Genomic DNA, 26369 nt, shown 5'->3' with positions numbered 1-26369 from the left:
TCAATCAATAAAATTTTAATAGTAAAATATCAATTGTATGAGAAATAATAGAAGCATATTGCAATACTAAAATTTAGATGAAAAATAAATTATAACTTATTCGTTTCCCTTTAAAAAAAAATTAAATGAATAAAAAAACTTATTAATTATTGTTTCTATTTAAGGATTTTTTTTTTTTTTTTTTTTTTTTTTTTTGCCAAGTGCTGTTTAAGGGTTGCTATTGTCGCTGAGGGGTCAAATCGAGTGAATATAAGAAACGAAGGGGTAAAAAAGAACGAAGGTTAAATGTTTTAACCACTGATTTTAACCTTTTTTTTTTAAATTATTGAAATCAAAAGTAAAATTTTATTTATGTAATTTTGGAGGTGCCCGAAAGTTGTAAACAATTAATTTTTCCGCTTTTTATATATATTATAGATTATATATATATATATTTATTCAATTATCTCATCTACAATCATAATTAGTTATTATAATTATAATATGTCAATACTATTTTAACAATATGCCTATTTAATCTAATTTTAAATAAATATATATATAGATATATAAACAAATATAATTATTTAAAACAATTAATTAATAATAATAAATATTTATAAAATAATATTCTAGTTTAATTTTTGTTCCGATTAATCTAATTTAAGCTGCAACTTTTTTTAACTACACACTTTTTTTATTAATTTTTTGTTTAATTTCCAATTACATTTTTAAATCCTAACAAAAACAGTATTTTATTTTATTTTTCTCAATGACTGTGTTTATTTTATTTTATTTTTTATAGATTCACAATCAATTTATTTTGTATTTCCATTGAAATTCATATATTTCACCCAAATGAAGTTTTAAAAAATAAAAAACCGATTCTTAATTCAGTTTCAAATTAGTTGACTACAACTATTTTCCACACCATAAATTAATATAATGACATATATAACGTTACCCTTCCTGATCAAATTTTCTATGTCCGTCACCAGTTAGTTTGGTTCAATTGGTTTAAATTATTTTTAACCCAAACTTAATCGAACCAGGTTAGTTTAATCTAGGATTGGCATCATGATTCACCAATAATGATAAGGACTTGTAATTTTAGATTCGATAATGTATGGAAAGTGCATGCTTGCTATTTGTTATCGGTAGGTGATCATTACCTAGTAGATAAGATAATAATGGTCTGCGTTTACTTTTTTCCAATACAGGATTTTTGTTTTAAAAAGTCAATCAACTTAAATAAAATCTATTGATAAGGGTTACTATTCAGCTAGTGATTCACTAAACTAGCAATCAATATTCATGGTAACAAATAACAAAATATATATGTATATATATAGTCAATTTCACACAAAGTTTAAATTTTATCATTAATTATTATTGAATCATATCAAAAATTATAATTTAAAATTTAAAAAGTGATTGAATACAGATTTACTGGTATACTAAAACTATATTTTAGAAAAATAAATCTATCGATTAATAATTTTAAATTTAAATTTAAATCCTTAATGCAATCTAAAACTAACTACAAGTGAATTTTTATATTAAAAACCTTATTTGAATCTGGTTATATATATATATATATATTTATAGATAGTTTGGTAATAAAAATCATTGTTTTTTAAGAATGATTTAAGTGTGAATCTACTCTTTCATATAACAAGACTTATAATATTAATATAGTTTAAAATTTACCAAACACTTCGATTTTAATAAAATAATAATAGTAGAACTCTCCAAAAAATAATAATAATAAGAATAATAGGCATCTATTCATGGAAAAATAAAAATTATTAATTTGACTAAAGCCTTAGATCATTTTTCAAAAAACAATAATTTTTACTATTAGACTATCTTTATTATATTCAAATTGAAACAAATAATATAAATTTAATTAAAATTTGATAAAAAATTACATGTGATCTTATAGAATGAATTTACTACATATTTTTTTTTCAACTTTTTTTTTTTTGAAAAATAAAACCTAAATAAAGAGACTAATTGAAGAGTAAAACCAGAAATTGTTGTCCGAAATATGCTTTCCATGAGTGTTGGCTGCAACACCTGCTGAAATTTTGTCTGCACGGGCCCCAAATTCAATGCCCACCAAGGAGTACTCCGTCGGTCATGTAACTTTTTTCTCTCTAACAATGTTCTGCGTTTGCTTTTTTCCATACAAGATTTTAGTTTTAAAAAATCAATCAACGTAAATAAAATCAATTGATAATGGTTATTATTAAGCTATTGATTCACTAAACTACTAAATACCAATATATATAGATATAGATACGTGTATATATATAGTTTCAACTAAGATTTAAGGTCCATCTTAATTAATATTAGATTAGGATTATAATTTAAAATTTAAAAAAATAATTAACTATAAATTTAATAATATATTAAAAATTATATTTTAAAAAAATAAATCTATGGAGATACGATAATTAATAAATATAAATTTTTGATACTATTTAAAAACTTACTATATATTAATTTTTATATTAAAGATTTTATTTGAATTTGATTATAATATATATATATATATATAAACAAATAACAATATTTATAGATAGTTTAGTAGTAAAAATCTTTATTTTTTCAAAGAGTAATCCAAGTTTGAATATTCTCTTTCGAACAACAACACTTATAATATTAATATAGTGTAAAATTTATCAAACACTTCAACTTTAAAAAAATAATAAATAATAATAGACCCATTCCAAAAAAATAATAATATAATAATAGACATATATTCATAGAAAAAAATTATTAGTTTGGCTTCGGCCTTATATCATTTTTCAAAAAAACTATAATTTTTATCATTGAACTGTTCTTACCATATTCAAATTGAAATAAGTAAAATAAATTTAATTAAAAATTGATTAAAAAAATTAATGTAATATTATAGAATGAATTTCCCACATATTTTTTTCAACTATTTTGTTAAAAAAATAAAGCCTAAATAAAGACAAATTGAAGAGTAAACGAAGAATTGTAGTGCGAAATATGCTTCCCACGAGCTTTGGCTGCAACACGTGCTGAAATTTCATCTGCAAGGGCTCCAAATTCAGTACCCCCAAGGAGGACTCCATCGGTCATGTAACTTTTTTCTCTCTAATTTCAACTTGTTCCTTTCTTTCTTGTTCTATGTGAATTAATTAAGGTAATTAACTTTTAATCTCTTTTTATTTTTATTTTTATTTTTTTAGCATTTTTCAGACATATATTTGGGTGTTCAAATAGTTAGATTCTATTTCAAATGCACCAAGTGCACACGCACAAGGTACATAACTCCGTATGATTGGGTTTTCTATATTAAGGTCTCGAATGGTTTCAATCATAGCAACCTTTCAAATATTCAAATTGACTCTTAACTTAGCCAAGTAAAATAGTGAATGCGATCTTGCGGTTGTGCGTTTTGCATGCAATGAAATCATAGCGCATCTCTTTTTTTTTTTTTTCTTTTTTAATACAATAATGATTTGAAATAAAGTAGTTTATTCGAATTTAATGCCGGCATCTTCTAATACTAATACATGTTTTTGTAATTTCCAGCATACACATGACACTGTCAGTGTGGATTCAAGCTCAAGTCCTTGCAAAGCTCAGCTGCAGAGCATGTATGAAAAAATTGTGCTATATGTTTGTCAATTAATTATGCTCTGTCAATTATACCAAATTTATAGTTGAACTCTATTACATAAATTCCAAGGTCCTTTTGTCAGATTTTATTCAAAAGGTTCAATGAGCACAGTGGTTGCTTCTTCAATCTCATAGTTGATGCCACTGCATACAGACATAAATGCAGAGACTTATACTGTTGCCAAATTCTCCAGAAAAAGGTGGATTACATATGACCCTGAATTTGTCTTCTTAATTTTGAAATATGTTTCCTCTCATAATCTAATTACTACTTCTTAAATCTCAGTTTTACCTTCCACTTCTGGCTGTGCTAATGAATTCATATATTGACAGGAGAGCAAATTGGAAAAGGAGGACGAAACAGTCTCAAAATCAATTGTTTTCCATGTTAGTATTGATATTACTTCTTTGTTTAACTTTTTTAAAATTTCTTTCGTTGTTGTTGGAAGCTGGTTCCTAATATTTCTCTTTCAACTAATGCATGCAGAACTCAACAGATAATGTTAGAAGGATTCATGATGAAGAGGAAAAATTGCTTCAGTCAGGTTGAGTGATTATTTGAAGATAGGGCACTGCTGTATTGGTATTGTATATATTTTTTATGTACATTTTTCTGTATCTTTTAGTTATTACGTTTATTAACATATTTATGTGTACTTGCAATGCAAAAGCCAAAGGCTTCTCAAGAGCTTCCAGGAAAGCCTACTGATTCATTGACAAATGCCAGTTTTCCTCACAGCTCAAGCAATATATCTAGGTACTCATGTGTTGTTTGGGCATCATTGGAACATATGTTCTTCAGAATTTTGTTGTTTTTAGGAAAATAAATTCCATAATATTACCTCTGTTGCTAAATCTTTTGTTGCTTTTACTTCTATCTTATTTTTGGTTATTGACAGAAAATACTGAAGGTTCTAGTGAAGCCAAGTTCTTCAAGTATTCAACAGTCCGAATTTCTGTTAAGAAACCAGATATGGCATCTACTAAAAAGCCTTGTCACAATGGACTACAATCTTTGTGCAACTATGTGGGTGACAACGAATAGTGAGGCAAAGAAGTGGAACAGAGTAAAAGAATAGATAGAATGTAAAGAGAGAAACTAAAGAAAGGTATTAGAGAGGTAGATATAGTAAGAGGGAAGAATATGTTTGAGTTTGTGGAGGCTTATTTTCTATCTTATTGTAATCCTATATTATTTTAGGAGTTAGCATTCTTGCTATAAAGAAGTACTAGGTGCCATTTTTTCTTTCTTTTTTTTTATTTTTTTATTTTTATTTTTTTATTTTTATTTTTTTATTTTTATTTTTTTATATTATATAGAGAAGGAATAAATTTCTGGTATTCCGGGAGTATCAACTCCTACCTCTAGTACACTGATTGTGAGCTGCACCAGTGTATTAAAAGTGGAAGTTGATACTCCCAAAGTGCTATAATTTTTTTTCGTAGAGAGGAGCATTATGTTGTGAGGGTACAGGATTACTTTGTATTTTTCTTTTATTATTAAAAAAATTCAGAAAGTACAGCTCTAACACCGAGGTTAAACCCCTATCAATTTTGTATTTTCTTTTTTCCTACTCCATTTTGCTCTCGTGTTTAAGTGGCCGGTTAAAGATTAGTTTCAACATAATAGAGGATAATGGTCATATATTTTGCCATCAAACAGCTTTGATGATTTCAAGAACAGATCTAAGGGTAGAATATTTTGTGGCCTAAAGTTTGGTTACAGGTAAATGTATGCTCTATAATCAAAAGCGATATAATTAGATGGTAGATTACAAAGATTTGTAATTTAATTATATGATCAAATAGAATATTTAAAAGATAGGAGCATTACTTAGACCACACTTCTTTTTTCTTCTTCTTTTCACGTCTTATCTTTTTTCTGGCTGATACAACCCACTTTTTTCTTTTTTTTCTTTTTTTTTTTCGCTGTGTCTTGAGACAACCAATAGATATCTTTAAAAGAAAAGAAGGAGGTAAAAAAAAAATTTAAAAAAAAAAGAAAAAAAAAAAAAAGAAGAAGAATAACAACCAACAAGCGTAAACACCTATGATAGATGATTAGATATATTCATAATTTGATAAAACTCAGCAACAAACAATCCAACAACATTAATTGCTTACCTTATCAACCTTGGAATAGCTGTAATGGGTTCAATAACGATGTTTGATTGTGAAATTAGAGTGATAGATGTACATGTAAAATTGTAATATAAGTAAAAACAAGAAATGTTTTTACTTAATTACCAAAAAGAAAAGTTTTTATTTCCCAAGAGACATATAATAAGCAAAGGAATTGTTTAAAGGAGGAAATAAAGAAATTTCAAAGTAATGCGCCTCTATGTGACATCGTGGCATAATATTTATAAGCGGGTGGTCCAAACACTAGGACAAAACCATTACATTGAATATTTGACCTCCTCATTGTACTATATTATAATCAATGTAACAAATATTCACTGTAAGTTAGATCAACATCTTGGAGCCCCATACTGAGACACCATTTTTTTGTATTCTCTATTACTATGAATATCTTTGTCTTCACATTTTTTTTTTCTCTATTAATATGAATGTCTTTGTCTTCATATATATATATATTTTTTTCTGTATAACGGTATGAATGTTTTTGTCTTGATTCTTGAATATAATTAGTTCATCTACATTTTTTTTTCTTTAATTTTATTGTATGTAAAGGTAGTTTTTTTTATTATCAATTTTTAAAAATTTAAGGACCCTATTTTCATGTTAAAAAAAAAAAAGGAAAAACATTATTATTTCCTCTCCATTTTTTATTAAACATCAATGGTCTAAAGACCAAAGTCTTAAAGAGTATAACTAAAGAAAACAAACACAAAAGTGAACCAAACAATGTGTAAAGTCACCATGAAATGACAAAAAACCAAGCGGCGACCATGTAATTAACAATTAAAAAAATAATTAAAAAAAAAAAAACTAAATTTACCGACAGCGAAATCACGCAGTTTCCGCATCGGTGCCCAAAGAAGGAAAAAAAAAAAAAAAAACACACACACACACACACACACAAACAAACAGTGTGGTAAAATGACCAAAATGCGGTCGGTCTCCTTCATAAAAACTACGTCGTTTCGTTTTCTTAACCACCTATTAGTATTCGTTTCTAGGCCCCAGTGAGAGACAGATATACAAAGAAGACAAAGCCAGAGAGAGAGAGAGAGAGAGAGAGAGAGAGAGAGCTAAGGCCTAAGAAGAAGAAGAAGACGCCGCCTAGAAATGGCGAATCCAAGAGCAACAGTTCTGATAATCCTCGTCGCCGTCTGCTTGATCTCCATCGCCAGAGAATCTAATGGCCGGGAGCTTCGTCCGTCGGATCACGGCCTGGATTTCCAGGAATCGACTCCGTCGGGGGAGAAGGAATCGCCGGAGATGAAGTCATTCTTCGGAGGAGAAGGAGTGTCTCCGACGACGAACGTGGCATTGCCGAAGGCGCTGAACTCGACGGCACCGTCGTGGTGGAGCGTTGGCAGTGACGGTGGAGAGAAGAGAGATCGCGTGAGGCAAGTGCTGTTGGTGGGGAGCTTGGTTTGTGGGGTTACAGGTGTCGCATTGCTAGTGGCTTCTGGTTTGCTTTATATCTTCAAGTATAAAAAGCAAAAAAATTCATCAATTCCAATCCAATCCTCCTCATCGCCGCCCATTAACGATTCCATTTCCAAGTAGTGGTTGTTATTCAATTTGTTTGCATATTTTGTTTTTTTTTTTTGGTTCTTTTTCTTTTTCTTTTTCTTATTCTTATCCATTTTATGTACAAAAAGCAAGTAAAATTGGGGTATAATGCAGAGAGAAATCTTTTTTTTTTTTTTTTCCTAATTCTTCTTTACCCTTGTCCTCCAAGTTCTATAGAAAAGAAAAAAATTAAATGGTTTTTTTTTTTCTTCTTGTGTATATTTTGGATGTGATGAATTTAATTTTCTGTGCTATGATTTTTATAAGCTGGTTTCCTGTTGAAAGCTAGTTTGGAATCTAATTGTTTGTTTGTTATATTCTTAAAGTTGAATTCATTGTATTTTTTTCTTTTTGGGTAAAATTGAACTCATTTTAATTATTTCTGTTTTTGGAAAACATTTTAATATTTTTGTATATAATTTATGGTACTAAAATGTTGGTCTCAATGTAACTACCTCAAATATTAAACGCTAACATTTTTGTAAATTTGGTGCAGTAAATTGATCAAAATTATTAAGAATAAAAAAAATTAATTTCAATTGGTTTCTTTATTTTTTTGCCGGGGACAGGAATCGTTTCGTGCGAATTAGCGTCATAATTTTTTTTTTTTTAACTAATTTCATGCCAATACAGAAACTATAAAACATACATACTTGACAAAGTATTTATTACTATTATGGATCTATGATTTAAAAATAATAATAATAATAATAGGATAAAAATATATTTTATGGAATATTTTTGTGTAGCTTTTAATTTATTTATTTTTTTTTTTAAGAGCAGTTGACCTTTTTAGCAATTAGCAGCTTGTGTAGTTTATTTACTGAAGTCTATTTTGGGTTGAATAAAATATGAATTATGAAATCTAATAAAAGTTTCCTCGAACAAAGTGAAAATGGATAAACCAATTATTGATACAGAAGTCTGAAATATAAAAGTAAGGCATGATAAATGGGAAAAGCTACTTGATATAAACTGTTGGGAGTTTTCACTATTTGGGCATGTGAGGGATGTAACAAGAATCCCATATTGCAGTTTCAATTTCTGTCACTGTCTAGGATTTAAGAAGCTCTTATACAGAGAAATTGCGACATACAGAATAAATCTGCCTGCTTTATATTTTCTCAAAAAAGAAAATTAATATTCTGTTAAATTATTAATGGTCATTTGGTTTTCCTTTTCTTCCTTTTTTTTTCTTCTTTTTTTCCCTTTAAAAAAAATTTTGGTACTTTTATTTGCTCTTACTATCTGTCTGATGCGGTCCCTAAACCTTTAGCTTTGATATGGGATTTTTTTTTTTTTTTCTTTTTAGGTAATATACCTTTGATGTCGGATGTGCGTTGGGTCGGTGGACTATATCATCAAAGTTTATAGCCACCACTCATGCAAGATATTTATATAGAAATTCCACATAATGTTATAATTAATTTAGATATTTATTTTTATTATTTTTTATAATAAAATTTTTTAATAATAGATTTTATTGGTGACTATTTAGCAATAATGAAAAATGACATTTTCATACTATTTTTAAAAAAGATCAGATCTGTTCCTCATCATTTATCTAAAGTTTTGAAGATTTGATGATGTTTTTCAATTCAACAATCATGTGTTAAGATTAAACTTTTACTATTTTGGTTTTCATTAACTTGCAAATAAAGTTCATTTATAATAAATATTTGTAATTCATACATAAATATATGACTTCAGTTTATTTTTTTTGGCAATAAATCAAAACAGTTAATAAACCAATTGTGTTTTTAGTAAAAAAAAATTAAGAACAAATAAATAATTAATTGATCAAACAAGTTATTTTCTTTTCTTTTTTTTCTTTTATACATAAAATAGTTGTTGGGTTTTACCATAATATTAATATCCATTTTAGTCTACTTTTAAGAGTTGGAAAGATTATTAGTACTTGAAAAATACTCAAATTAATGTGGGCTGGTATTGTTTTTTCACAGCTGAAATATATGTTTTAGTGGTTGAATTGGGTTAGGTATTGAAAAATAAAATCCATGCGTAAGACATTGGCCAAATGCTTGTAAACTAGGCCATCAATTACAAGGGGTTAATGATGGAAGATTAGAAGAATTTGGTCAAGCTAGCTAGAGTACCTATTATGGTAAAAAATGTTGTCACACAGTTCATTTGTAGATTTAGCAAAAAAAATAGTTTATTTGGAGGGACCGGGGAGCATGGAGGACCCAGGTGGGGTCCAGATGGGGCACGTGCCGCCCTTTTCAATTTTATTTTACTTTTAATTTTTTTGTTTTCTTACTAATATAACTTTCAAAATTTAATTATAACCTTTTTAAACAACTCTTTCATTTTTTTTAACAAATCATTTAATTTATAAACTATTCAAAATGTTCTATTTCATCCTTCACAACTCTTTCATATATTATTTTTTTTCAATATTTTCTTACTTATAATATAGTTTTTTACAATAGTAACTATTTAATATAATTGAAATATTTTTTTAAAGTAAATATAATTGAAATATATATAATTTTTTAGTAAAATAATTATCACTTAACCACTATATTAAATATATTATTTATCATCATAATTTTTAATGCAAAAAAAATGTAATTAGAACAAAAATATAATTATCACAATACTTATTTACGTACTAACTTTTTGTTTTAATTACACAAAAATTGAGTTGCGAAATTTATGAATTTAATTACAAATTTCTTCCAGTTAGCTTTTTCTTTATAAAAATATTTAATTTATTTTAGTTAGTTAGTTACTATATAAATCAACCTTTTTTTCATCTTTAAAGAGTATACATGTTTGCTTTGTTTTGTAAATTTGTAATAAATTTAGTGTAAAAGGAAAATCAAATTTGTCAACATCATTGATATTATATTTTTCTCTCAAAATTTTGAATAAAAATGAAAAAGAATATTTAATCTTTTCATCCTATCTAGGGTAGTGAATATTTCAATTTTTTGATAAATTAATGAACGTTTTAATTAATTAGCGTATAATATAGCAAATGATGTTGAAATGTTTCTCTTTCCAAACCATAAATTTTGAGAACAATGTAAAAAAAAAAAAATACAAAAAATACAACAATACAAAAAAATAACCAACTCAACAAGCAAGATTAAATAATAAAAAAAAAATAATAATAAACGAACAAGGTTGAGATATTTGAGATATTACTACACGAATCAGACCTGTGAAGATTCGGGAACTTGTATTCAAATTATAAAAATATATCTCTAGATCCTAAATTTGCTCAAATCTATCATTCAGTAAAATCATCTCTTTTAAGTTTAGAATGTAATGACATTTATCACTTTTTATAAAAAAAAATAATTAAATTAAATTCCCAATTAAATCATCTCTTTTTTAGTTTAGAATGTAATAACATTTATGCAAATTAGTTGATAATTCTAAAGCTTTAGTATTACTCAACTAATACTTTAAAAAAATAAAATAAAATGCCATAATATTTTTTTTTTTAAAAATAAAATGCCATATTAAAACATAGCATTTTCTATATGATCCCACAATATTTATGTGTGTATATATATATATAGTAGTTCTACAGTGCAGACCACATATAAGTCGATATTTTTTTGAACAAAACGTCGGTTTTGTTACATATATAGTAAAATCGATTTTTTTTTTCAAAAACACCGACTTAGATATGATTTGCGCCGTAGAATTTATATATATATATATATATATATATAATTTAGAGAAGAAAAAAATCAGAATTCCAAAGGATGGATTTTTTGACCTGCTCATTGATGGAAGGAGCAGCCCAAGATGTTTATGGGTATACAAATTATGGATCCTCAAGGCTCAAACTGTATGTTCTCCGTAGTGCCTCCCTTGCTCAGCCCTCTAATAGATTTTGGTCTATCACGAAGATAGACTTGAAAAAAAAATGCAAATGAAATAGCAGAATTAATTTGAAGAATCACAAATTCACAATACATCATGAGCTCCTGTAAACAACAAAAAACTGAACTCGCTATTAACAATTGCATAATGGTAAGACTTTGGTTGTGAAGTGGCTAACACCAGGAATAACAGAACATGACAATAAACGTAGTGAACCAGATTCTTTGTGGGGTTTTTTTTTTTTAATTTTGTTTTTCTTTTTCCTGGTGGGAATTTGGTAAACAACCTTCTTGAAGTACCACTATGTTAATCAGTTAGTGCTGTTTGCTTTGAATTTGGTGTACTCTTCCATTTCACTTCTTATTTTTTTGGATGAATTATCTTCCATTAACTTTAACTAAGTCATCCCAAAAGGAAATTATGTCTTGAAAAAATTAAACTATACTACATGGATCGAAACCAATTAATATAAAAATATTTAATTTAAAATTTGAATATAACTTTATTTTTAGTCCAAACCATATCGAAATAGGACAACAATGAATTCAAATTTTAATTTTATTTTTTTGGACTCAAAAAGTATTTAATTGTTAGGCTTTTGAAAATTTGTCTGGTTTCTTCCCCAAAACAAAAAAAATTGCCTTTCTCTCTTATGACTTGAGACAAAAAAACAACTTCATATGCATAAAGAGAGAATAATTAACTTCCCTACGATGTTTGTCTGTATCAATAAGTTTCAAGCTGGAGTACAAGTTAGAAAAGCTACATAAATGTAACATCCAAAGATAGGAAATGAGTTGTATATTATTATATACACAGAGAGAATAATGTTATATTAGAAACACATTGTCAATATAAGGTGAAAATATACTTACATATTGAAGATGCCACATTAATAAACAATTTTAAATTAAAATTTTAATTAGATAAGTAACAATTATTTCTAAATTAAAATTTAATTTTAAAATTTTTGATGTGTATACTTTTCTTTTTTTTTTCCCGGTCTTCTCATGTAAACTTGATTCCTTAATTCTTTAGGTCTCTCTCTCTCTCTCTCTCTATATATATATAATTGGCACCTTATTTTGTTTCTATTATAAATACAAATTTTTTATAGAGTTGATCCGGTAATATTATAGTAAAGATTTTTAACTAATAATCATTACCAGATTTATTAGACTGTGTTTATTTTTTAAAATTAATTCTAAAAATTTGAATTTATAGAATTTAATATAATATTATTTGCTCAATCTCATAAGATATATATATATATATATATATATATAGAGAGAGAGAGAGAGAGAGAGAGAGAGAGAGAGAGAGAGAGAGAGAGAGAGAGAGAGAGAGAGAGAGAGAGAGAGAGAGAGAGAGAGAGAGAGTGTTAAGCTCAAAACAAAATGATTTGATAGTTTTGATATTAGATGTATCTTTATTAGTTCTTAAATCATATTTTAAATTAAAATTTAAAATTTAAAAATGTTATAATATAAATTTAATAACATATTAAAAAAAATGAATTATATAAGAACCTATTGATTAATAAATTAATTTTAAAATTTAATTTTTAATGTACTAAAAAATGGTTATGGTGGTAATTTTTATATTAAAAATCTGATTTAAATATGATTATATATATATATATATATATATATATATATATATATATATATATATATATATAATGATTATAGAATTGTTTTTCTAAAAAAAGGAGCGCATATAATCATTTTAAAAAATTTCCATGATTGGTGGTTAGAAAGTTACATTCAATAAATTAAAATGTGAGATTTCTCCAAATCTAAAGACATGATCATTAACTTTTTTGTTTTTTTCAAGTAACGATGATCATGTTCTGAATAGTGTTTTGAATATTGTTTAATAGAAAAGCTTTTTTGAGAATAATGTTGACTGTTTGTTTGGCTGTTAATGGAAAAAGTACTGTGAATATTGAATTGAGAATTTGGCTACATAATTACAAATGTGTGATCTACAACATTATATTTTTATCATAAAGAAAACACATTATTTAAAAAGATTAACATTAATGTAATAATTTATTGATTGAGTCGGTGCATATCATTGATCAGAATGAAAGCTTATATCCTATAGAGGTCGTTATATAGTATCTCTCCAACCGCTCCTTTCTATCTATGATGAAAAACCCACCCCAAAAAAATAAAATTAATAAAAGTAAAAATAAAAAAGACAATCTCCTGACACTCAATGAGTTATGGAGGATAATGTCTCGACAGAAAGTTTTGGCCAGAAAAGCAAAAAATGAATTTGGATGCATTTTGTATTTTATAAAAATAATAAGGAAAAAATTTAAATAAAATAATGTGGTTAATTGCATTTGGCATCCCATATAAGCTGAGACTAGAGATTTTTTAGAAAAAGAAAAAAGAAAATCTCAAAATTTGAATTTCTCAGCTTAATTTATTTTTTTGTAAGCAAATATTCGTTAATTGTTGCCAAATATCACATATTTGCTTTTGAGACAAAAAATTTTAACCATTAAGTAGAGTTTTTGAAAACAATTTTTTTATTTAAAAAAAAAAAAAAGCTAATAGCACTTTTATTTGAAGACACATAAAACAATATACAAACTTCACCCAACAATTTTAGAAAGTTAAAAAAAGAAAAAAAAAAGGTTCATTAAAAATTAGTAATTATTTTCAACTTGATTAGAATGGTTTTTGAAAGAAGCTTATATTAAAATTTCTCGATTGAGATACAAGATAAAGAGGCATTTAGGAGCTTAAGAAGATATTTTAGATATTTTTTCCGAGTTTTTAGGAATTGAAAATTAAAGCCCAATCAAAATGAAATAAGCCACATACGTTAAAGCTGAGCTGGATCCTCTGTCCCCATTTTGATGTCCCCAAGATCAATCAATGCCACCTCATTTTAAAAAATAACACTCATCTTTTACCATCAGTTTATTATATTTTTTACTTTTTTTTTTTTAACCTTAAAATACTCCTTTTTCTTTTTGCCTTTGAATATCGCGCAGCCACACCGACATTCATCCAACTTTAATTCCTTTTATTACCAACATTGTTTCCACTAATTTTCAAATTTTATATTCATCACTGAATGATAATCTTCAGTAAAATTTAATTCACATCGCTCGTTAAAGCAAATCCATAGAACATTCATTTCCCAAAAAAAAAAAAAAAAATTGTATTATTGAAAATCTTTGAATTATAAAATTTCATCGAAATTTAATATTAGTAATCTGGTTTGATAATAATTATTATTATTATTTTTAAACCTGAAAGACCCTTTATAAATCTCTGTTTTTTTTTTTCTTTTGTTAAAGTCAAAGAATTAAAATTCGCGGGTTCAATCAAAATGTATATGGTGGCAAGCTCAATCCAAAAGGACTCAAAAGCACCATTTTTCAGGCAACTTCAAACGATTGTTGCATAAAATTCTTATCACATCAAACCAGACAACGAAAATATACATACTTATATCTTCAGATTTGTTGAACCATGCCCAAGTCTCAAGATATATATATATATATATATATATTTAAAATTGAAGAAAATCCGAACCCAACCATCTAGCAAATAAACCCCACTTTCAAAACATACATTTTCTCTCTTCTATCTATTAGTAATTCAAGGTGTTACGGTTTGATGAATACCGGTATGGCTGCGCGACATTCAAAGGCAAAAAGAAGAAGGAGTATTTTAGGGTTAAAAAAAAAGTAGAAAATATAATAAACTGACCGTAAAAAATGAATGTTATTTTTTAAAATGAGATAGCATTGACTGACTGGGGGATAGGCTTGGGGACACCAAGGGGACAGAGGATCCGACTCCCGTTAAAGCATTACAAAGAAAAACTACAAATTCTGGATTTCTCTAGAAAGACCAAAATGAGATTTTTTTATTTATTAATATTATTTTAATTTTATTTATTTGCAAAGTTTAAAAAACCTCTTATTCTTTTTATTACTAAATACAATATATTATTGGATGCTTCTTTTTACACAATCAAAACTTCTACTTGTACTGACATCTCAGAAATAGAGGTTAGTAGTAGAAACTAATTTTCCATCACACTATTTGCAGGAGTTGGTGTGGATCCCATGTGCTTTCATACATTGTAGGGAAGGAAATTGAGACAGCTGTGCAGTGCTAAACTGGATAGTAGTCCATGAACTCTTATTCAGATTTAAAATCATAGTTTCTAATAGTCTACAGTTCCAATCTCCTAGGCCTATGATACCCGCCAAGAAGTCCATTTTTTTTATTCACCCATAAAAAAAAAAAAAAAAAGAAAAAAAAAGATCTCCTTGTACTGCATTTTACATAAAATGACCAAAAGCCCCCTTTCTTTTTTTCCATTTTTTCTTCTAATGTTTTTTTTTTTTTTTTTTATTTGTTTGTTTCATCTTCAACGCAAGCCAAAATCACTTCAAGGTTTCCATATGAGTAGCCACCACCATTAAAAAAAAAAAACCGAGATTGCCTACAAACAAAGGATTCGTGGCAACCACACATGGCAATTTTTTGTATTTTTATTCTTTTTTAAACTTTTCTTTAATTTTTCAATGGGGTTCAATATCTTCCCATACGTAATCCCGCAGCCACCAACAACCAGAGTATCACCATCATCCTTGCTATGAAAGAGAAGGGTGAGCACAAAATTCCTCCATGAACAAAGGCCAATAAATCTAAAAGAGGTGAATCCACTTTTTTTTAAAAAAAATTATGAAAAATATATATTTAGCTAGAGCTGGTGGCAGAAAACTCAATGTAGATTGTCAGATTTTACAACCAACCTTCATTGTAGGGTGCTAGTGTTTAAGGCAAGCCGCTGGCAGTCCCTGTAAGTCTTTGGTGAAGAGACCAAACCCTAAGGAAAAAACAAATCATAAACTTCGAAAAGAAAATTGAAAAAATGAGGATGCTTTTGTAATTTTACTTATAAACGTAGAAATTTTAGTCGTGTAAGAAGAAGCACCCTATATTATTTTTGAAGTAGAGTTCAACAATTTTATTCTTAGTAGGTAGTAGAGTTTTTGGGCACAAAGCACGCCCAACTAGCAGGGGAAAGTACATAGAAACTTAAAATCACTACATATTACCAGTCAAAGGCATAGGAATGTATGCATACAGCAAAGGGTTCTTCAGAGACCACAATAAGGCGAGAGAGGAGAATAAGCAGAATTACAAGCCTCTGTAGCGTAGAATTTTCGAAACTCTTCAAAGTGAAAGGGTCTAAACAGCAAAGGGTGCTCTTCATCTACTAACTCATCTGGGGCTTTTATCGTGTAACCTCCCTTTGGGATGGAGGACATTCCCACTGTGTGCCTCGTCTCATCTCCGGTCATCATCACTTGATGGAGCGGTGAATGTTATCGACCGTTTGTCCAAGCCTGCATTCCCCAAAATCAATTTACTATTATTGCACTTTTTGACTAGGTTAGTATTTACTACTATCATAAATCTATATATATATATATATATATATATAATATTTTGGTCACTTTGTGTTCCAAACTTCAAAAATTCTTTCATGTTTGTTCTACCAATTGTTGTCTTTTCGTTAGTCTAGTCCCCATCATGCATCAAATTTAAAGGTGAAGATGCATCATTAATTTGAGAAGATTAACAAGAAAACAGTAGTGATATTAGATCCAAATCTCCTACACTCTCAAAAAACCATCACACCACCAGGCCAAATGACCTATATGTATTGATACAGCAAAAATTGTTTGATATAGTGTTAGGCAATACATTATTTAAACAATGCATCGCCAAATACATGACCAGGCGACGCATTACACGTGTAATGCGTCGCCTGTTCTCTCTCTTTTTTTTTTTTCAATTTTTTTGTTTGAACATTTAAAAATAAATAAAATCAAAATAGGACCATAACAAGAATTGAATCCAGGACCTCCTACACTCTCAAGAAATCACCGCACCACCAAGCCAAATGACTTATATGTATTGATACAGCAAAAATTGGTTAATATAGTGTTAGGCGACGCATTATTTAAACAATCCGTCGCCAAATACATGAACAGGCGACGCATTTTTCAACAAATGCGTCTCCTGTTCTTTTTTTTCTCGATTTTTTTGTTTAAACATTTAAAACAGAATTGAACCCAGGACCTCCTACACTCTCAAAAAATCACCACAGCACCAGGCCAAATGACTTATATGCACTAATACAGCAAAAATTGGTTAATATAGTGTTAGGCGATGCATTATTTAAACAATGCGTCAACAAATACATGAACAGGCGATGCATTTTTCAACAAATGCGTCGCCTGTTCTTTTTTTTTTTTCAATTTTTTTGTTTAAACATTTAAAAAAAAATAAAATCAAAATAGAGCCATAACAAAAATTGAACCCAAGAACTCCTATACTATCAAGAAATCACCACACCACCAGGCCAAATGACTTGTATGTACAGATACAACAAAACTAGCTAATATAGTGTTAGGCGACGCATTATTTTAACAATGTGTCGCCAAATAGATGAACATGCAATGAATTCTGCGACAAATGTGTCCTCTTTTTTTTTTTTTTCAATTTTTTTGTTTAAACATTTAAAAAAAAATCAAAATAAGGTCATAACATGAACTGAACCTAGGACCTCCTATACTCTCAAGAAATCACCACACCACCAGGGCCAAATCACTTGGATGTAATAATACAATAAGAACTAGTTAGTATTGTTTTAGGCGATGCAGTCTTTTAAGAAAGAGTCGCTTAATAGACTAAAAGGCGATGCATTTGTAAACAACTGCGTTGCCATTTCACCCAACCAATTTTTAACTTTTTTTTCAATTTGAAAGTTATTTTTAGTGATTTTTTAGTTTTGCAAATATATATATATATTTTTTAAAATTTGTAGATGACCAATCAGTAAAACTAATTAAAGATTAAAAAAAGAAAATGGAATAGGCGACGTGTTTTAATGGAATTGCATCGCCTGTTCCTTCAATTAAATTTTTTTTTTAAAAAAAAAGCAATTTAATAGACTTTCAATTTTTAAAAACAAGTAAACTATCAATGACCACAAACACATGAAAGTTAAGCTCATTTAACATACTTATCTAGATAAATTGGTCAATAAATGCTTGTTGAATTAGAATTATATATTCGGTACCCTATCTCAAATTAGGTCTTGAGATATTTTGTGTCTCGTCTATACACATATATGTATAACTGAGAAGAGTATTGACAAAACTATTTTCTATTTTTAGATCAATGGAATTTGTGTTAATTGGATTGCTACATGAATATATTTGTAAATGAACAATTAAAAAATTATTTAAAGATTATAAAGAAAATATAAAAAAAAAATCAAACAGGCCACGCTTTTCGACCATAATACATCGCTTGATCCCAAAATTCAAGAACAGGCGATCCTTCTTAAAGAGAATACGTCGCCTATTCTCTCAATTAACAAAAACAAAAATTTTGAAAGACATGCAAATTTTATAAAGAATAAAGGTATACTTGAAAAACAGAAAAATAAACAGCAATCGTCGATATTTTGCTTCGTATTTTTAAAAAATATTTTCAGTTTTTATTTGTAGTTGAAAAATAAAAAAATTAATCAAAGAAAAAAAAATGCAATTAGGAGAAAAGGCGCGTTCTTGCCATTTTTTGAAAATTTTTGGTGCGTTTTAAAATTTTTACGCGCTCATTTGAATCCATTTTTTCTTTTTTAAAATTATATCAAGTACACTACCTAATCGATATTAGATTTGGAAGCAATCTAAGAGAGACTTGAAGAGTGAGATATTTCAGGTTTCATTTTTCATTTGCCTACGTTGTCGTCGGCCAAGAAGCTGGATTTCTCTGTGTCACCCTCGTGATTTTTTGGTTTTCTTCTTTCTTTGTCTCCATCATTTAGGTGAGTTTCTTTTTTCTTAACATGAGGTGGGTTGTTTTTTTTTTTTTTTTTCATTTTAACTGCAGCTTAGGTTCATTAGGTTTTATTAATCTTGCTTTTGTAGAAATTATGTTTGTAATATTGCTTGACATTATTTTGCTAAGTTCAACAAGTATTTTATGTTGAAGATCAACTTGAATCAAGATGGTCTATTGTTTTAACTTCACCACAACATCGTACTTTTGTTGAAGAAGATATTCTTGGAGATACAAAGATGGCTCACAATCCATTTGTCATATAGTTGCTAAGTATCGATGAAAATGATAATGAGGATGAATGTGAGAGTGACTATGTTTGTAATGACTGTGAGGGGAGAAATGTGCTTCGTCAAATCTTAAGAACAATGGTAATATTCTTTAAATTTTCATTTACTAAATTACAAATTTAATAATGATTAATATTTTATTTATTTTGCATAAGTGTTAATAACTTTTTTAATGTTTTCATATGCAGTATGAGGATGTAATATCGTCAACAAGAGGATGTCAACTTCCATCTCAATGAATATGCATTCATGAAAGTTTAATTAATATTAAATTTGTTATGAAAAATACAATAGCTTACAAATTATGTAAAAATATGTGAATGAGATGATATTTAATTTATTTGATAATTAATTTGTTATGACAAAATATTTATTTAAAATTTTTGTATTCTATTTATTTTGGATGAAGCTAGTTTTCGTTTTTTTATATTTTAATTATTTTTATATTTTTACTATTTTAATCACTTTTCACAAAATTTAAAAAAATTAAAAAAAAAAAGGGGCGACACATTAACAAATAATGCGTCGCTAAAAGTGTCGATGCGTCGTTAAATAGGCGACTCTATTAATGTGTCGCTAAATAGGCGATTCTACTAATGCATCGCTAAATAGTCAACTCTATTAATGCGTCGCTAAATAGGCGACTCTATTAATGCGTCGCTAAATAGTCACTTTATTAATACGTCGCTAAATAGGTGACTCTACTAATGCGTCGCTAAATAGTCAACTCTATTAATGCGTCGCTAAATAGGCGACTCTACTAGTGCGTCGCTAAATAGTCAACTCTATTAATACGTCCCTAAATAGGCGACTCTATTAATGTGTCGCTAAAAGTAAATATACATCGCTAAAAACTCAAAGATAGGCGACTCTCTCGCTTGTTGTCTTATAGATTTAGCGACAGAACCTTAGACGACACCGTACGATACGTCGTTATTTATTTTGTGCGACGCATTTATTGCATCATTTTTCAACGCGATTTTAATAGTGAGCAAAGAGGAAAGAATAAAAATAAATCTAATTAGCCATTTTTAAGGTAAGATACGATTCTATTATTGGTCAACATCGATGGGGAAAAAAACCAAAAGAATAAAAAAAATAAAAATAAAAAAGGGAAAAAGTGATAGATAATTAATGAGTTTGAAATGAAAGGCGAAAATTTTAAAGTAAAGAAAAATTTCAAGAGGCGAAGAGAAACGCACACAGAAAGAATCACCAAACATGACGATGAAAGGATCGGGCAAGTTATGTTCGACGCAAGTCCATGTGCCATCTTTGATTTGGACCTCTAGACCACTAACATGATTATGATACAAAATGGTGATAAATTCCTTGTCAGTGTGAGGTACAAGCCCAAGCTTCATATTGTCTTTGGTGTGAGGCCCTTTGAATTTCATCACTCTAAGAAGGCACTTTGTTGTTTCCGTCTGTTGATCGAAGTATTTCTCTACTCCCAGGCTCTCCAACACCTTCCTTCTCACCATCTTATCCAATTCCGACGCTTGTACTGCATAGCGGTGCAACTTTTGGCTGTGAATATTTTTTTTTTTTTTTTTTTTTTAAATCATCACCACCATCACCAATATATATATATATATATATATATATATAGAATTACTTAAAAATATAAAATAAATTAAATAGATTAATTTAACAATTTTTAGCATTTTTATCAGTTAATCTTAACATTTTTAAGACCAAAACAACAAATAAAAATTTATATTTTATGATTAAATAATATTGTGAAAATAATATTTTGATATTGAACTGTTAAAATTAATTAATTTGTAAAAATTAAGAAAAATTTGATAGATTAGTGTTTGTAATAATTTTAAAAAATTAAAAGGAGATAAATGATAGATTTTTCAAAATATAAGATTTAAATGAAAAACAATAGCAACATTGAATATGTGTGAATGGAATTTTCCCAACAATGTTTAAGAGAGAGTTAAAAAGCTAGTGTTTCTAACTAAAGACAGTAAAGGCAACATTTTTGAAGCGCTAGGAAAAATAAAAGACAAAAAGCAAAAAGCAAGAGAGGCATAGTAAAGAGAGCAAAGCCATAAGCTGGAGTTTCCTTCAGGGTAGTAGACGTTGATAAAGCTTTCAATGTCGGAAAGCTTAACAGCATCCAAAATGGCCATGCTCTCAAAGAGTGGAGTTAAAATATGGTTCCCGAAGTAACCAGGAAAAGGTGTCTCATAAATGTTTTTGCGTTTGATCTCCGAAGGGAGGTCGTAAAGCTCCTCCGTTGCATCAAGTATGGCTTTTCGAGTTTCCGGAGGAACTTTGTCGAAAAATGCCTCGAAACAACCATATTGCGCCAGTGCTTGCTTGACCTGGTCTCTAGCCGAGTCCCATTCAGGTGTGCCAGGATTAAGTCCTGGTTTCGAAAAATCAATCAAAGGAAGCTTACAACAAGGGATTTCAGATCCCATTTTTTTATTTATTTTTTTCTCCTTCACTCTCTCTCTCTTTGTTTTTTTGGATACAAAGAATGCAGATTCTTATTTGTTTGAGCTCTCTAGTGTGGTCCTGTAAGGCTCTACCATTCTTCTTCCTTCTTTTTTCTTTTTCTTTTTTTCTTTTTTTTTTTCAAGTATGAGCTTTCTAGCTTATTTTTCTTTCTTTTTTCTTTTTTTTTCTAAACAATTATTATTCATCTTGAATATCTTATTTTGGTAACAAGGCAAAAAAATAGAAAAAAATAAAAAAAAAAATTGTGTAGTTCATTATTAACAAATGACAGTGTGTGAGTAGTGTCCCTCCAAATGGAGCACGTAGCGATGTTGTGACAAAAATGTAAATTCAATTGGGAGAATAAAAAAATTTAAAAAAATTCTTTTACCCAAAAAAGAAATAAATAAAATCAATTGTGTGAAATATTGCTTTCAATTATTGTCCTCGGGAGCTTTCTCATTTGAATCACGTGTAAGAAGAGGGTGGACAATTTATATCCTTGTGAAAAGAACAGCAGTTGCAAGTAAAAAGGATCCAATATCTACAGGGTTATTATATTTAAAATAAAATAATATGACCTTTTTATTTTTATAGGTTTTTTGTTTTTTGTTTTTTGTTTTTTTTGTTTTTTTTACAAAAATATATATATACCAACTAACATATATTTACCAAATAACATATATTAAAATATAATTAGTTGATATATTTATATAACTTAAATATGAATAAATAAATTTTTAAATATATAAATTAATTTTTTGTTTTCTTTTAAATTTTATTTTATTTTGCTTTTAATTTTTTGTTTTTTTATTAATTTATTTTCAAAATTTAATTATGTCTCTCTTCAACAACTCTTTCATTCATTTTTTTTTCAGTATTTTCTTACCTATAATATAGTTTTTTTACAATAGTAACTATTTAATAAGATTGAAATATTTTTTGAAGTAAATATAAGAAATATATATAATTTTTCAACAAAATAATTATTACTTAATCACTATATTAACTATATTATTTATCGTCATAATTATTTAATAACAAAATAAATATGTAATTAAAACAAAAATATAATGATCACATTACTTATTTATGTACTAAATTTTTGTTTTAATTACACAAAAATTGAGTTGCGAATTTATGAATTTGATTACATATTTCTTCCACTTAGCTTTTTTTCATAAAAATATTTAATTTACTTTATTTAGTTAATCACTATCAAAATCAAACTTTCTTTCATCTTTAAAGAGTATGAATGTTTGTTTTGTCTTACAAATTTGCAATAAATTTAGTGTAAAAGGAAAATCAAATTTGTCAAAATCGTTGAAATTATATTTTTCTGTAAAATTTTTTGAATAAGAATGAAAAAGAATATTTAATCTTTTAATCCTACCTAGTTTAGTGAAAATTTCAATTTTATGGTAATTTTTTGAAAATTTTTAATTAATTAGAGTATAATATAGAAAATGACGTTTAGATGTTTCTCTTTCCAAACTGTATATTTGAAGAACAATGTATCACCAAAAAAATAATAATAATAAAAAAAAAAAAAGAAAGAAAGAAAAAACAATCAAACACTACATATATTCTACAAAAAATAATAATAATAATAATAATAATAATTAAAAAAATAAAAATCAAACACTATCATATAATGGTGCCCTTTGAAAAAAAATTCTTGGATCGATCCATCAGTGATGGGGAGAGATATTAAATTGAGAGTGATGAATATTAAATTAGGATTTCAAATTTGAATTTATCGAAGATGGTAAGACTTTGCTATTAAACTATCTAAAGGTTTAAGAAAAAAAAAAAAAAGGCAAAAAAACAACTATCTCAAGGATAATAAATATATTTTGCAATAATCTCAAGGATATTTAAAATGTTTATTTTATTATAATATGCATGGCTACTATTTTTATCCAGAAGAATGTAATATGTCTATTAAAGCCGTTGTTTCTCTATGATTTAAAATATATATATATATATATATATATAAATTATTTTCTTAAATAGCGATCATATAAATAAATTTTTCTACAGTGGCAGATCATGTTATCTATCTGACGCACTTTTTATGTAAAAAGAGAAAGAAAAAAAAAATACAACAATAACCAACTCAACTAACAAGGTTAAAAAAATATCAAAAAAAAAAAAAAAAGAAAGAAGAAAAAGAAAGCAAGTTAACAAACAAGGTTAAGATATTTGAGATATTACTACGTGAAGATTCAGTAACTTGTATTCAAATTACTAAATATATATATGTAGAGCTTAAGTTTGATCAAATTTGTTATTCAGTAAAATCATCTTTTTTTAATTTAGAATATAATGATGTTTAGTTTGATCTTATTTAGTAAAATCATCTCTTTTTAATTTAGAATGTAATGATGTTTATCACTTTAAAAAAAAAAATTCTCAATTAAATGATTTCCTTTTTAGTTTGGAATGTAATGACATTTATGTAAATTAGTTGGTATCTCTAAGGCTCTAGTATTATTGAACTACTATTTAAAAAAAAAAATAGAATAAAATGCCATATTGAAGCATAAGCATATTCTACATGGTCCCGCAATGTGTGTGTGTGTGTATCTTTTAAGAGGAAAAAAAAAAAAAAAAAAAAAAAAAAAAAAACCCGGAATTCCAAAGGGTGGATTTTTTGACCCGCTCATTGATTGAAGCAGCGGCCCAAGAGGTTTATGGGTATACAAATTATGGATCCTCAAGGCTCAAACTATGTGTTCCCCCTACTAGTGCCTCCCTTTCTCAGCCATCTAGTAGATTTTGGTCTAATCATGAAGATAGACTTGAAAAAAAAAAGACAAACAAACACAAATATGCAAGTGAAATAGCAGAATTAACTTGAAGAATCAAAAATTCACAATACATCATGAGCTCCTGTAAACAACAAAAAACTGAACAGGCTATTAACAATGGCATAATAGTAAGACTTTGGTTGTCAAGTGGCTAACTCCAGGACTAACAGAATATGACAATAAACATAATGAACCAGATTCTTTGTGGTGTTTTTTTTGTTTTTTTTTTTTTTTGATGAATTATCTTCGATTTACTTTAATCAAGTCATCCCAAAAGGAAATTATGTCTTAAAAAAATGCACTATACTACATGGATCGAAACCAATTAATACAAAAATATTTAATTTAAAATTTAATATTTTAAATCTAACTTCAATTTTAGTCCTAACCATCGAAATTGGACAACAATGAATTCAAATTTTAATTTCATTTTTTTGGACTCAAAAAGTACTTTATTTTTAGGCTTTTGAAAATTTGTCTGGTTTCTCTCCCCTAGGAAGAAAAATAACAAATTGCCTCTCTTTTATGACTTGAGACCAAAAACAACTTCATATACATATAGAGAGAATAATTAACTTTCCGACAATGTTTTTCTCTATCGACAAGTTTCAAGCTGGAGTGGAAATCGGAAATAACATCCAAATATAGGAGAGTTGTATATTATTACATATAGAGAGAGAATAATGATATATTAGAAATATGTTGTCAGGTGAAAATATACTCACATATTGAAGTAAAAATTTATAACCAATAACCATTACTAAATTTATTAGGCTGTGTTTATTTTTTAAATTTAATTCTAAAAGTTTGAATTTATAAATCTTTGATATAAGATTATTAGTTTATTTCATAAGATATATACATAGAGTTTTAAGCTCAAAACAAAATGATTTGATAGTTTTGATATAAAGTGCTTTTTTAATAGTTTTTAGATTATATTAAAAATTAAAATTAAAAAAATAATAAAATATGAACTTTAACATATTAAAATTTTAATTAAAAAAATAAGATCAACTAATTAATAAATCTAATTTTAATTTTTAATATAATTTAAAAATTAAAAAAAAATTCTGATGTTAATTTTAACATTAAATATTTCTCATATATATATATATATATATATATTTTGATTATAGAATTATGTTTTTAAAAAATGGATCGTCTATAATTTTTTTAAAACTTTTCCATGATTTGGTGGTTAGAAAGTTATTTTCAATAAGTTAAAATGTGAGATCTCTCCAAATCTAAAGATATGATCACTAGTCCATTTTTGTTTTTTTTTTTTGTTTTTTTTTTTTGTCTTTTTGTGTTAAAGTACTGATGATGATGTCCATTTAGCAGAGTTGTTTTGAGTAGTACTTTTAAAATATTGTTTAGTAGATCCTTTTGAAAAGAAAACTTTTTTGAGAATAATGTTGACTGTTTGTTTGGCTGTTGATTAAAAAAATACTGTGAATATTGAATTGAGAATTGGGCAACATAATTACAAAATGTACGATCTACAACATTATTTTTTTATAATAAAGAAAACGCATTATCTACAAAAATTAACATTAATATAACAATTTATTTATTGAGTCGGCGCGTATCATTGATCAGAATGAAAGCTTGGATCCTATAGATGTCCATGTATAGTATTTCTCTCAAACCTCTCCTTCCTATCTATGATGAAAAACCCACCAAAAAAATAATAATAGCATTAA

The 26369-nt window shown here is 27.3% G+C and overlaps 2 protein-coding genes across 2 annotated transcripts; one reads left to right on the top strand and one right to left on the bottom strand.

Annotated features, from left to right (window-relative positions):
- Positions 1–6790: 6790 nt before the first annotated feature.
- LOC125418586 (uncharacterized) lies at positions 6791–7545 on the top strand. Its single transcript, XM_048462418.2, has one exon. The coding sequence runs from the start codon at positions 6889–6891 to the stop codon at positions 7333–7335; it is 447 nt and encodes a 148-aa protein (XP_048318375.2). The 5' UTR covers positions 6791–6888; the 3' UTR covers positions 7336–7545.
- Positions 7546–21220: 13675 nt separating this feature from the next.
- Positions 21221–21950, bottom strand: LOC125420677 (probable 2-oxoglutarate-dependent dioxygenase AOP1.2). Its single transcript, XM_048467431.2, has one exon. The coding sequence runs from the start codon at positions 21832–21834 to the stop codon at positions 21334–21336; it is 501 nt and encodes a 166-aa protein (XP_048323388.1). The 5' UTR covers positions 21835–21950; the 3' UTR covers positions 21221–21333.
- Positions 21951–26369: the final 4419 nt, after the last annotated feature.

This window comes from Ziziphus jujuba, chromosome 1, assembly GCF_031755915.1.
Source record: "Ziziphus jujuba cultivar Dongzao chromosome 1, ASM3175591v1".
NCBI lineage: Eukaryota > Viridiplantae > Streptophyta > Magnoliopsida > Rosales > Rhamnaceae > Ziziphus > Ziziphus jujuba.
This window is presented reverse-complemented; position numbering and strand designations above follow the sequence as displayed.